Consider the following 13,303-nt stretch of genomic DNA (forward strand, 5'->3'; position numbering starts at 1 on the left):
TGATTATGTCAAAATATAAAGTCCGTATGCTCTTTCTTTGGTCAAATATGAAATCTCTTCTCGATTATACCAGAGTGTGCCTATTCAGAGGAGTTTTAGTTTTTTAGATTCCTTCCTAAATGAAACTTTTGTGTTTCTTCTCCCCCTCCACCCCAGATCTTCCGTTTCCGCATTGCGAGAATTCCGTATTTAAAATTTAGTTTTTTTTTTTTATTATATTTCTTTTTTTAATTTCCTTTAGCGTCTTTCTCTCTGACAATTCTGGGATTTATACTCAAGCTATTTCTGTTCATCAAACTATTGCAGTCAATGTGAAGTGGATCTGAAGTAAGTTCAACTTAGGTACAAAGCCCATTTGTAGACTAGGCAGTTATGCAGACCGTAATTTATGCTCTGTTCAAAGCCCTATAGATATATCTGGGCTTGAATGCGAAAGACTATATTATTAAAAAAGAGTTTATTTCAAATACAAACTTACAATACGGAATCCTAAGTAAGCACTTTGTTGTTGTTTTCTTTTTTCACTCTTGTCGCTGACTTTATTTTGTTGTTGTTGTTGTTGTTGTTGTTCTTTTTCTTCTTTTTTTTGATGAAATCCATTTATTTTTTATACATCTATATTCTTTTGAATCTTTCAACCTCCAAGAACCAACTGCCTGTTATGAACTGCCAACACAAAACACCCAATACCCAAATACCCAAATACCCAATACCCAGTACCCGGCATCCAGCAACCTCTAATGCAAATTACTCATTTCCGGCAAGCTTATTTGGGTCGAAACTTTTGGTCTTTAGATCTGACTTGTTATAAACCGGGCTTGGGTTGGTCCACCCTTCGCTATCGCTTCTATTCAAATTATCCTTCACCCAATGGGCAAACGGATAATTTGGTTGAGTCTTTAATGGAGTGTCCTCATTGATGATACCCAATTCCAATTGCCTCTTTATCAAGGAATCCAAGTAAGGAGATAAGTGATCACGTATCTTTTGAAAATTTTTGTACTTTAAAATGTCCTCTGGCCCTTCGTACAATATTTTCTTTAAAAGTGATGGAATCATTGGCTCGTCCTTCATCTCTTCAATGGAATAAAAGACTGGATGGTTTGTAAAAATTATAGCCTGCGATTTAGGTAAACGCCTTAATGTCTGTCTTTCAACACGTACATTAAATTCACGTGGATCGGTATCTTTAATTTCAAGGTCCAAATTAGGTTTAAACTCGGGAACTTGGTAAATGTTATTGACTTTAAGCTTGGTATCCCATGTGATATACCAGCTAGCCCTCTCCACTGGGTCCTCAGGTCTCATTTTTTCAAACCAACGCTCCATTGATTTCTTCAACTTGGTTTCGTAATATGGAACATCAGTATGGATAACATCAAGATTCCTGCCAATTTTTTGATTGATTCCAAATGAACCACCTGGAAATGGAACTGCTGCTGCAACTAAATAGTGTTTGCCATCTGATTCATTGCGCTTCACAACATAAAAGTCTTCTTTTGCTAGTTTAGAAACATACACCAAAGGATCTTGCTTCAATGGTTTGGTCATGTCAAGTACTTCTTGAGTTATTTCATTCTTGATAATTTTACCTTGCTTTGTCCATTCGCCGTTTTTCAAAACTGTAAAAAGCAATGGGTATCTTAAAATCATATGGTCAACTACTGTCTCCATCAATTCGACAGCAGCATCGTACCCTTCCGGCAAACAATCAAAGTTCTCCTTGCCGTACGTCAACCTTATACGTTTCTTCTCGTCGATGTAATGTTGATAGTACTTGTCCATGTCCAACCAGTGATCCATGTCTAACTTAAAAATCGACATTGTTTGATGGTAGGGCCATCTAAACGGTCTCCATGGTCGATCATCATAGCGCGCAACCTCTTCTGGGGTTATCATCAATGGTTTTGGTTTAGGAATAGACTCATTCTTACCATACGAACCTTTTTTAGCTTTATTTTCACCATTGTCATTGCCATAACTTGTCTTGTTTTCTCCAGCAGTGCCTTTTGTATTCTGGCAAAGGGAAATGACTTGTCCAAATTTTGTTTCAAAAAGATGTTTAGCTCCTTTGTAATTGAAAAGAATCACTAAAGCCAAAAGACTTGTAAAGAATAAAATTTCATTCATATCTTATTGAACAAAGCTAGCTTCTCTTTTTATTTTGTATGTGTTTTTGTATAGTATACTGTGTTGTACAGTTACTTTGAAAACCACTGCTTATTGCCTCTCAATCGAGGGACGGCAAGATCAACCATGTTTATATATTAGAGACCAAAGAATGGTAACTGATAAGCAATTTGGTAAACTGTATGCATGTTTGATATCTAATACGCAAAATAGAAACTGACATCTATTGTAATAGGAACGGGACTTTCAACTTGTTTTTCTTATCATATCACATATCTTGCATTGAGGAAAGAAAGAAATAAATAAATAAATAAATAGATTAAAAAAAAAAGACTCGGATCTCTTGACTCGAATAGGAAAAACTAATTGGTTAAAGGGGTGTTAAATTTCTAGAGTTCCTTTCTCTCTCTCTCTCTCTCTCTCTCTCTTTCTCTCTCCATCCCACCCCCTTTATTTGTTTAATTCATTTACCTCAAGCAAACCATTAGCTTGCACATTTGAACTCTATTGGGTATTGAAAAGCGAAAGTGCTAACAACTATATAGAACACCATCTCCAATTTTCACTTCTCATCAGCCCATTTCTAAGCAGTGTCTCTAATTTATATGGAGCATCGTGTTGCAACTTGTGTTTGTAAGAAAAGAAGAAAGAGAAACAGTGTTGGTGATGGTATTAATCAATGCATCTAATTCTTTCAATACGATTTGAACCAAAAAAAAAAAAAAATTCTCTACCTCAAGAGTTTTCAGTAATCTTTAAAGAATAGTTTGGATAAGTTGCGAGGCTAAGAAAGAGACACTTTAATTTTTTTGTTTGTTTTCTCTTTCCAACTTAAAAGTGTTTCTTGATATATGCTAAATCTCTTGTTCTTGGAAAGGAAAGTTGTCTTGTTTCATGGTTCAATTCATTTTTGCAGCAATAAACAACATCTCAACGACAGTCATATCTTTGTTCTACTTTCTCTCTCCTCTTCATTCTTCAAAATAGATTTCTTTTTAAAATCCATAAGCTTCAATATTGTATCGTTTGCATATTTATTGTGTAATAGCGTTGAGCGATTGTGTATGATGTAATTAACATTATTTTAGGATATATGTTTTCAAGAAAAGGTTTAAAAATTAAAATAAACAAGGAACTAAAAAAAAAATAGAGGAGACAACATTTCACGTCGTTTTCATGATTATAGTCGAGTTGATGGAACAAGAGAAATGATATAGCTAACAGTATAAGGGGTGTATATTAAAACTAAAATACATTATGAGGATGATGGCTATAGGGGTAAAAATTTGGTCGTAAAGATATGTTGAAGAATAGTTCTGCAGCAAAAAAAGAACAGCACAACTATAATCTTCTACCTCTTCTACCACCCTTTCTTCTGGTGGAATCGGATGGAACTGGGGTAACATCTTCGATTCTTCCAATTCTCAAACCGGATCTAGCCAAAGCTCTCAAAGCGGATTGACCACCTGGACCTGGGGTCTTGGTCTTAGTACCACCAGTAGCTCTCAATTTGATGTGGACGGCAGTGATACCAACTTCCTTACATTTAGCAGCAACATCTTGGGCAGCCAACATAGCAGCGTATGGGGATGATTCATCTCTGTCAGCCTTGACTTTCATACCACCAGTAACTCTGGCAATGGTTTCCTTACCGGACAAATCAGTGACATGCACGAATGTATCATTGAATGAAGCAAAAATTCTTGCGACACCGAAAACTTGGGAACGATCTATTTGAAAAAGAAAAAAAAAAGTTAGTAAATTATCCTAATGACATTAAAATTGATTATGTTTGAAAAGAATCAAAAAGAACCAGTTTAAAGTACTCAAACACTTGTGAATAAAGTAATTATCTCGAAATCATCTGGTAAAGAGACTCGAAACTAAACCATGATATAAAATTGCACTAAGATTTGAAAGACTCCAAAGCTCTGAAAAGAAGATTAAAATAAATTCTGCATAAACTTAAAGACCCTCAATTTATACATCTGACGATGCTCCAAAAACTAATTTTTATCTCAATCAATGGAATTAATAGGTTCGTGATTGCAAAAGCATGAAAAGAAAAGGAGAACGACTCGTAAACAAAAAAAAAGATAGGTAACAATATGCCAATTATTGCAGAATAGCATAGGCATCTGCCCCCTGCCACTCCCAAAAAAAAAAATCTCTATAAAGAAAATAGTAGGTCCATAGGAGTGACGACGCCTACTCCCCTCCCACTTTTTTTCTGTATCTTGAGAGCCCTTGTAGTTGGAATAAAGTAGCCGCTCACTCTGTTTACTTGTTCAGCTTTCTCCTTGTATTTTACTCTTTCACACTCAATTTCACTCTTGAAGTCTTTAAGTCTTTCACTATTCTACTTTCTCACTATCTGTTTGGTGGTATTACATGGTCTCTCGCAATTCACTTGTTCCTTCAGTACTTTCCTCTATTGTAATGACATACCAGCTGACATGTTGTGTTGATGGTCTATATGTGTTGATGTAACAAGTATCTACCGGAGGGAACTATCAAATATTTCACGATTTTTTCCTAGTCTCATCGAGTGTCGTGGGTATCCTCAATGTCGGAAATCTGGAGAGAAAGAGAGAGTGAGAGAGTGAGAAAATATGGATTAAAAAAAATGCGCCACTGTGTCGCACGACACTTAGGGCTAAGCCCTAATTACGTTCCACCGAAAGATAGGTACCATTATACAAAGGTAGCTTACAATCAACTAGAGGTAAGTTCAAACAGCTTGCTGCATACGGCAAGCCATATGTAACATAAGAAGAATGATTAACAGAATTTATGTAGAGATGGACGGGTGTATGATGTTCTTGCATCCTAAAGTCTACGTTGTAGAGCTTGCAAGTATCTTCCAAGCAAGTTCCTATAAAAATGTATTATGTGCGTGGTGTATATTGTACAATGTTTATGTATGTAATGATACTAGTGTAATATCCCCGTTTAGTAGACGAAACCCAAGATCTTACCAGAAACGTGCTTTCTTCTGGCTTCTTCGTGGTCCATGATACCAGCTGAAGTGGTCAAGATAACGTAACCGAATTGTCTAGCTGGCAACAAGTTGTCAGTCCATCTCTCAATGTCACCAATCTTGACGTTGAATCTTGGTGAGATAACACCACACTTGTTCAATCTACCGTTCAATTGAACAACAATCTTACCTGATCTGTGGTCATCAATGTATTCGAATTCACCAATGTAACCGTGTTTTTGCATAACAGTGAGGAATCTGATAATAACCTTTGATGATGGTCTAATGAGAACTTGTCTCTTACCGGTCTTCTCGGCGTTGTTAATGGCATTCAAAGCATCTGCTAAAACGGAGGTTCTGGTCATATTGCTGTTGTTACTGTTGTGGTGGTGGTGGTTGTGGAAATGGTAACTGTGTAAAATAAATTGAAAACAGGTACCTCTTCTAACTCTTCCAGTATGAAATTTTTCAATTTCGCAGATTTCCCTCTTTCTTGACACAAAATTGAAAAAAAAAATTAGACAAGTGTATTTCTCTTCCTCTTCTTTTCTCTCTCTCTCTCTCTTTCTCTCTCTAGACTGACAAAAGAATTTTATTATCACGTGACTCTCGAGGATGGGAAAAATTCAATGACTAGCTGCGAGAATGATTTTTTTTCCCACTTTTTTTTTTTACTTTTTCATTCTGGGCTGAAATCTGAAGTTTGAAAATTTTCCTTCACAAGGTTTTAGACTGTATTTCACCACCAAAACAGAACCAAAGATGCCTGTATGTACAACAAAGAAGATATGGGTTTTTGACAACAAGTGCCTATTGGCTTATTGATTTAAACGATGATTATGGATTGGAAATGGAAATGGAAATTGAAATTGAAATTGAAATCTAAATGGAATGAAATAAATGTATTACCAGCAAGAAAAAATTTTTTGAAGGAAAATACAAGAGGATAATCATCATGTGGAAGGCTAAGGGGCCATTTATTTGTTCATGATCTAAATTCAGCGGTAACTTAGGAACTTTACAATATAGAAGATTGACTATTGATCTTTTATTACCCTCTTGCATGTGCTGCCTTCTATTCTCCCTTTTTCGCATTTCAATCGCATGAAATGTGTAAAGTATTGGCTTTTGCCCGTTGATGATGATTTTGAATCATTCTATTTTTGCACTAATACAAGGGAGGAGAGTTCAGGAAAAGTTGGCTTTTTTAAAGCCAATATGACCATGTGTATGTCTGAGAGGATAAAATGGCTCAGCTTCTTTATTCTTTTGATATCAAGTCATTAGACCTACTCCGACCTAGAACAGTGTGAATTTTTTCAGATGTGGATATATATTTAATTTCAAATCCATTTTTGCATTCATCGTTTTAGAATTTGTTGCAACCTTTTTTTTTGTTCAATTTATAAGTTATTTACTAACATTTTTTCTTTATTTTTTTTTAGTCTCAAAAATCATTCAGGACCAAGCAAAAATTGGCTAAGGCTCAAAAACAAAACAGACCATTGCCACAATGGATCAGACTTAGAACTGATAACAAAATCAGATACAATGCTAAGAGAAGACACTGGAGAAGAACTAAGTTGGGTATCTAATTTAGTTTGAGTACTTTAAGAATCTGGAGGGAGTTTGCCCACTTTTCTCAGCTGTTTGTTTTTTTGTATTTTTGTTTTCCGATATTTTATCGGTAATGACGGTATAGAATAGCTAGAGGAAAAGAGAGCATTTGCTCGATTGTGTTGATGTTTAATACATATTTAGCATTTTAGCTGTACTAATAGAACCGTAGTTGCCAAGTCTTGTAATTATTCTTTCCTTTTTTTTATTATCTGATTGAGCATTCAATACTACAAAAGCAAAGCTGACAAAACAGATCATTTTGACTTCAAAGTCTTTAACAATCTGGGAGACTTGCACCACTCGTGGTTCCGTTTTGCTTTTTTTTTTTTTGTTTTCTTTCATTATTTTTCAAACCACAGCCGCGTTCTAGTAATAGCACATTTCCTTGCCCAGTCCTGCTACACTTGCCTTTCTGCTCCAGCTACATTGATATTTTATATTAGCTATAGACAAAAACTTCAAAATCAATATTCTTTTCTTTATTTACTTGTTTGTTTGTTTGTTTGTTTGTTCGTTTGTATTTTCTTTCTTTCTTTCTTTCTTTATTTATTTATTTGTCAATGTCGGTTTCAATTCTCGAATTACAACTCCAGCCAAAATCAAACCTCTTCTTCAAATACGGTTTCAATAGGCTTCTCCATCATTGTTGCGTGAGCACCAACACCAACAATACTCAGCCCAATCAACCACATCAACGTTGACACTGGACTCGCTAAAAATCCCAAAGGTACAGCGACAATCAATAAGCCAGTGTATAACTGTGAAGTTGTAATGTTACCAAATGGGGTTGTCAAATCTTGGCCTTCCAACTTGTTGATACCAAATACACCCAAAATGACAAAACCCAACACAAACAATAACAATAAATTGGTCACAAGAGCGTAAACACTCAATGCACCTACTAAAGTCAAGTAATTGGCCGAAAAATAACCCAAATTATAGCTTACTCTTTGTTGAATTTCTCCAAAGTTTGCTGGCTTGGAAACACGACGGAAATCGAAAAACTCTTGAGGTGGACGCAACTTCGAAATTGTTTGCTGAACTGACGCAAAGTCAGACTTGAGTCTGTCTATATTGAATCTCTCTTGCACATTGCCAAATTGCTATGAAAGGGGAGTGGATTGTTAGTATGCATCTGACTAGAGATAATTTGAAAATAGAAAAAACTGTATTTCTAAGAATTCCATAATCATTCTCTATTTTTATATCTCATTTTCTATATTCTATTGTTTTTTTTGTTTGTTTGTTCTTTCTTGTTTTTAGTTTTTGAATTCAACATACTGCTAAGCTTAAATACTGTGACATTGTTCTGGAGGGTGTGAGAGTTCAATGAAGATAAAGTCTGGAAAATAAATAAAAAAAGATTGAACTAGTGGAGCAGGTTGTACTGATTGTACAGATTGAAAGTATGAGGTGATAATTAAATGTTTGTTTGTTTTTTTATGTTTCAATCTCCTTTCTCAAGTATTCAGAGAAGGTATATAAGAATGTGTATTTGTATATAAAATTATAGAGGGAGAGAGTGAGAAGTCTTATCGAACCAAAGTATAGATTGTGTTCTCTCTTTCTCTGTCACTTTTCTCTTTTCTGGTTGTTGTTATTGTTGTTGATGTTGTTTGTTTTTTTTGTGAGAAGAAAAAAAAAAAAAAAGAGACAGGAAAAAATTGTCGACGTGTCGTGAAACTTTTTAGTTACTTTTCTCAAAACGAAAAAAAAAAAAAGAAAAGAAAAACCGCGCGAGTCACACACACACACACACACACACACACACACACACACACACACACACACACACACACACAAAAGACAGAAAAGAGAGTAGAAGAAAAGAAAAGGGCCCTTGTGCTACGCCTCTTTTAATCCTTTTTTTTTACCCATGATAACAAGAGTAGCCATAACAATGCTTTTATATTCATTTTGTTTTTTCATTTACTTATTTAATCTATTAATTGTTTCTGATTTACATACATTTTTTTTTTTTAATCTAGTTGCAAATCCTTGCGTACCATGGCCTTGCAGATTGGATGGTACCTGTTTTCAAATCTCTGGAAATATCTCACAGCCAATTCGCGGTTGACTTTATTCAACAAAGCATATCCGGGACGTACAAATTTCATTCTACCAATGGTGCCCAAGAATTCACCCATTGCAACTTCAAAATCGAGTACTTCTCCTGTAGCTTGTAAGTAAAACCATCTGAACTTGATTTCCGCATTCAGGGTTTCTGTATATTGGTCGTGGTATAATGTTGCCATACGATTCAATGTTTTTTTATGCTGTTTCCATGAAAAGCCAGCAACTTTTTCATAAGCAATCAATGTGTCAAGAAATACTATGTTTTGACTTGGACTGAAATCATTTATCTCATTTGCAACTAATTTAAACTGTGTAAATTCGTTTTCGTCATCTTCGCTCAATGCGTACTGATAACATTTCTTTGCCAAATCATAGCACGCTTGAGCCAAGGTGGTATCAAATTTGGGATCGATCGGTGGCATGCCGGGCTCATAAAGCCACTTTTTCCATTCAATTTGGTCCAATTTAACAGCATCTTCTTTAAAGAAATCAAACAAATAGTCAATAAATTGAAAAGTGTCGAGCGATTTGAAACGAAATTCTCTAAAGTAAGCAGGAATGAAAAGATCAAATTTTTCCTTTCCCACAATCTTTTCAATCAAGTAGAGCAAATTGAACCCCTTTTCGTATGGCACTGTTGAAAAAGCATCATCGGGATCATCCGGACTAGCATTGCTTTGGTTATCTTCTTTCTCATCTTTCTTTTGGCACTTTTTTTTGCCTTTCAAGTCTTGCACCAATATAGAATATTTGTCAACATTATCGCCCATTGACTTTAAATCATTTTCCAAATCAGTCCAGCCAATGATTGCATTAAACTGACGCACCTGTTCACCGTAATAATGTGCCTCTTTATCACCTTTCCCCTGTTGTTTAGCTTCAATCACTGCGAGGGCTTCGAGGATCCTTCTCTCGAGATACACTGTCCATCCTTCATTTAACCAAAAATGTTCCCAAGAGCAATTAGTCACCAAGTTTCCCGACCATGAGTGGGCCAATTCGTGTGCGACAACATTGACCAAAGAGCGATCGCCGCAGATTAATGTTGGTGTTAATTGGCAAAGGTTGGGAATTTCCATGCCACCATAGGGAAAACTTGCTGGTAAAACCAACGAATCAAATTTTTGCCATTCGTATTCAAAGATCAATTTCTCAGCAACCTGGATAAAGTTTTCCATATCACGTTCAAATTCCCATTTGCATTTGGCCAAGTTAACAGGTTCAGTCATCACATCACTACGAGGGCCAATTGATGTCCGCGCAATGTCTCCCAGCGCAATGGAAACCAAGTACGAGGGTATAGGCACTGGTTGTTCAAAGTAAACAGTGTTGTTTTCATTATCCTCCTTAATAAGCAATCCTGATAACAATGTTTTCAATGGAGATTTTGCTGAGAACTTGTATGGTGACTTGATTCCCGGTGTATCAAATGAAGGAAAAAGACTACGAGCATGGATTGCTTGGCATTGACAAAAGAGGTATGGGTGATTTTTCCCATCTGTTGCTTCTTTATCAAGAAATTGTAATGCAGTGCATTTCGAAGTTGTTGAAAATTCTATTTCGAGTTGGAAATTTTTCGGAGTAGATGCAGGGATCAGGATGTGTAATTTTGACCCGAGTGGTTCTTTTCTAGAATGTAGTTTATACTGATTATCACAAGATTCGTTTTGAATACTAACTTTGGTAATGTCGAGATAAGAGGTGTCCAAATCGACATGATCCGTCTCCGATTTGTTCAATAAGTCGTATTTGACTTTTCCCGATACAATCTTCTTTTCAAAGTCGATATCGAAATGAAGTGTGGTGAGTTTCACTGTGAAGCAAGTATAGTTGGAGAGCGTTGATGGGTCAAGCTCGGGACTCGTCTTTGGACGATAAGCTTTCAATTCTTCCATGCTTGCTTTCAGGAGTTGTTTAATTAGGAGGAGATATTGATATTGATAGGTAAAGTAAAAATGAAAAAAGAAAAACGAAAAACAAAGGTCTTGTTTATTGAAATTAGTGAAAAGATGGTACTTTTATATGAATGGTGGACTCAAGTTCAATGAATTGTAGTTTGAGATATTGTCAAGCAATTTTTATATAAACAAACATAAGAATTAAAAAAAAAAAAAAAATGGAACATTAAATGCCGTTTGGGTTGCAAATCCAAAAGGAGAAACCGAAGAAAAGAAAAAAAAAGAAAAAGAAAAAAAGGGCGACAAACGGTGAAGAAGTACCGAAACTTAAGAAAGTGCGTACATTGAATATATTTTCAAAGCATGATGCCACCTGGAGGAATGGCTCCAAAAATGGAATTGTTGTTTCTTTATCGCAAAATACATGGTTAATAATTGTATATGGGTGTGGACTTGAAACATATAAATATATACATAAACATATATACGCATATATGAGAAGGGAAAATCAGCCTTAAATATGTGTCCATGTTGTGAAGCTCTAAGTTTGTTTGCTTTTTTGTTTCCGTTTTATTTTGTTTTTCTTTAATTTGCAACTATCGCCCACCCGCACACAATCTTTCTCTTCCTGTTTGGTACATTCTCTATATACTGGAAGGGGAAAGGAACAACACAAACCAATGTGAGTATTCACCTTTATGAATGAGTTTACGATCTTTGATAGGTATGCCTACTTTTATTTCTCTTTTCGTTTATTGTTGTTGTGGTGGTTGTTGTTGTTGGGAAAAACTTGTAAACTCCTGTTTAAATATCTTTTAATTTTGCTCCGAAATTGTGCCTAAAAATTAGTAATTGGCTTTACGGAAAGCAAAATCGAAGTATCAACAAAAAACAAACTTACAAGCCAAAACTATAAACTATTTGATTGCTCAAAAGAAACTTGTCACTGGCACATTTCTTTAATTCTGCAATGATCCTTTAATTCAAAGGACATCAATTTTTAGCTAGGTTTTTGAAGAATCTGTGATCTATGACCACTTTCTTTTTTACGAAATAAAAAAAATAAACACGGTAACTGTCCAATCCCCATGTGAAGAAGAAATTTTTTTGGGAATATTCTATACAAAGAAGAATCTAATAAAGAAGGAAAATAAAAAGCCCATATATTGCATAAACATCTTTTTCTTACAACTTCAGAACCAGAAATCAAGACATTTTGAAAATTTTCACAAAGAAACCTTGATCAAAAATTGTAATAAAAAAAGGTGTATAGAATTAAGTTTGATACATACTACTGAGTAATAAAAATTTACGGAATTTAGGTAACTTGTCCGAGTGGTTAAGGAGACTGACTCGAATAAATTGTGCTTTGCAATTTGACAGTGATATCAGTTGGGCTTTGCCCGCGCAGGTTCAAATCCTGCAGTTGCCGTAATTCTTTTTTCCTTTACTCTTTTTTTGCTACTTCACATACACATCTTCTCTCTCTCTATCTTTTTCTCCGTGTCTGTTTCAATCTCTCTTTTTTGATGTACAAAAATTCTGAGATGGCCTCAATGCTTTTTAGTTTCACCAAATGCAAAAAACTTTAAATTCTTTTTTTTTTTTTTTTTTTTTTTCAATTTTTCAAAACCTTGTTATATAAGCGATGGGAAAGAAAGATGGAGATAGTATTTATGCTACTTCTATTTTTTGAAAACTAAATGGTTCACTTTTATTCATTCTTTGTCATTTATTAATTTTCGTTTTTGGGGGATTTTTTATTACGTTAATACGCTCCGCTCTCTCCTCTCTCTCTCTCTCTCCCCTCCAGCGCCCCTCGCCAAATAAAAATCCCTGTGCAGCAGTAAAGTAGCGGCAGCGCAAGACAGTATCTCGCGATATCACAAATAAAAATTGACAACCTTACTCAAAACATTGTGATTGTTTTCCCAACACCAGTTGACAAGCACACCAATCACTTCAAGCTTCAATAATGCCGAAATCTACAAAGAAACCAAAGAAGAATAGTCTGCCGCCTGCGGATTTTTCTAAAATTGCTCCTACCATAAATCAATACAAGCAAAAACTCCGACATGCACAACTGCAACCACTAGACTCAAAGACCACACTATCACGCATCTCGCTGACATGGCCCATTACTCGTCTTTTGCATAACTGCACACGATTTGTTCAACAACAAAATGACGAGGGCGAGCTTTCTCCAGAGTTGTTTGAGTGGTTAAAAGTACAGGATTACGTAGATGAGAAATTGTTGAATAAGTGGGGCAAGAGGGGATATGAAAAGTTGTGTTGTTTAGGGTGCATCAATAGACTGGGGCAAGGGAATGGAGCAGTTTGTGTTTGTCGAGTGCCGAAAGTTGAATTGTTGAAACGAAAGAATAGGAAACAGCTAAGGGAACAAAAAGGCGGGAATGCCAATGGTGAGCAAAATGATCAAAATGATCAAAATGACCAAGGCGAAGAGGAAGATTTAGAAGAAGAAAGCACGGATGTTGACAAGGTTGATGTGGAGTGTGTTACTTGTGGATGTCGAGGTTGCGCCTCTACAGATTAGTCAATACATACTTTTCATTTCTTTTCTCTCTCGAATAGAGAT

General features: G+C 35.5%; 7 protein-coding genes and 1 non-coding gene across 8 annotated transcripts; 3 read left to right on the top strand and 5 right to left on the bottom strand. All coding sequences in view use genetic code 12, as the record gives it.

Annotated features, from left to right (window-relative positions):
* Window positions 1-747: 747 nt before the first annotated feature.
* On the bottom strand, window positions 748-2,130 carry PVL30_000395 (uncharacterized protein; the record flags this gene model as incomplete). Its single annotated transcript, XM_001527835.2, has 1 exon — window positions 748-2,130. The coding sequence occupies one exon, from the start codon at window positions 2,128-2,130 to the stop codon at window positions 748-750; it is 1,383 nt and encodes a 460-aa protein (XP_001527885.1).
* A 1,341-nt stretch (window positions 2,131-3,471) lies between these two features.
* On the bottom strand, window positions 3,472-4,588 carry RPS14 (ribosomal protein S14, S11; the record flags this gene model as incomplete). The annotated part of the gene is made up of 3 exons (XM_001527836.2): window positions 3,472-3,860; window positions 4,020-4,061; window positions 4,579-4,588. 3 exons carry the CDS (start codon window positions 4,586-4,588, stop codon window positions 3,472-3,474), a joined length of 441 nt encoding a protein of 146 aa, XP_001527886.2.
* Window positions 4,589-5,082: 494 nt separating this feature from the next.
* RPS22_1 (40S ribosomal protein S22) lies at window positions 5,083-5,475 on the bottom strand (the record flags this gene model as incomplete). Its single annotated transcript, XM_001527837.1, has 1 exon — window positions 5,083-5,475. The coding sequence occupies one exon, from the start codon at window positions 5,473-5,475 to the stop codon at window positions 5,083-5,085; it is 393 nt and encodes a 130-aa protein (XP_001527887.1).
* Window positions 5,476-5,872: 397 nt separating this feature from the next.
* On the top strand, window positions 5,873-6,705 carry RPL39 (60S ribosomal protein L39; the record flags this gene model as incomplete). Its single annotated transcript, XM_061119164.1, has 2 exons — window positions 5,873-5,878; window positions 6,556-6,705. The coding sequence occupies 2 exons, from the start codon at window positions 5,873-5,875 to the stop codon at window positions 6,703-6,705; spliced, it is 156 nt and encodes a 51-aa protein (XP_060975147.1).
* A 624-nt stretch (window positions 6,706-7,329) lies between these two features.
* YIP3 (Prenylated Rab acceptor 1) lies at window positions 7,330-8,035 on the bottom strand (the record flags this gene model as incomplete). The annotated part of the gene is made up of 2 exons (XM_001527839.2): window positions 7,330-7,799; window positions 8,008-8,035. The coding sequence occupies 2 exons, from the start codon at window positions 8,033-8,035 to the stop codon at window positions 7,330-7,332; spliced, it is 498 nt and encodes a 165-aa protein (XP_001527889.2).
* A 674-nt stretch (window positions 8,036-8,709) lies between these two features.
* Window positions 8,710-10,701, bottom strand: LAP2_2 (Leucyl aminopeptidase yscIV; the record flags this gene model as incomplete). The annotated part of the gene is made up of 1 exon (XM_001527840.2): window positions 8,710-10,701. The coding sequence occupies one exon, from the start codon at window positions 10,699-10,701 to the stop codon at window positions 8,710-8,712; it is 1,992 nt and encodes a 663-aa protein (XP_001527890.2).
* A 1,324-nt stretch (window positions 10,702-12,025) lies between these two features.
* PVL30_000401 lies at window positions 12,026-12,136 on the top strand. Its single transcript has one exon. It is a non-coding gene; the product is annotated as a tRNA-Ser (tRNA).
* A 543-nt stretch (window positions 12,137-12,679) lies between these two features.
* BUD31 (Component of the SF3b subcomplex of the U2 snRNP) lies at window positions 12,680-13,261 on the top strand (the record flags this gene model as incomplete). Its single annotated transcript, XM_001527841.1, has 1 exon — window positions 12,680-13,261. One exon carries the CDS (start codon window positions 12,680-12,682, stop codon window positions 13,259-13,261), a length of 582 nt encoding a protein of 193 aa, XP_001527891.2.
* Between the last annotated feature and the right edge of the window lie 42 nt (window positions 13,262-13,303).

Source organism: Lodderomyces elongisporus, chromosome 1, assembly GCF_030384665.1.
Source record: "Lodderomyces elongisporus chromosome 1, complete sequence".
Taxonomy (NCBI): domain Eukaryota; kingdom Fungi; phylum Ascomycota; class Pichiomycetes; order Serinales; family Debaryomycetaceae; genus Lodderomyces; species Lodderomyces elongisporus.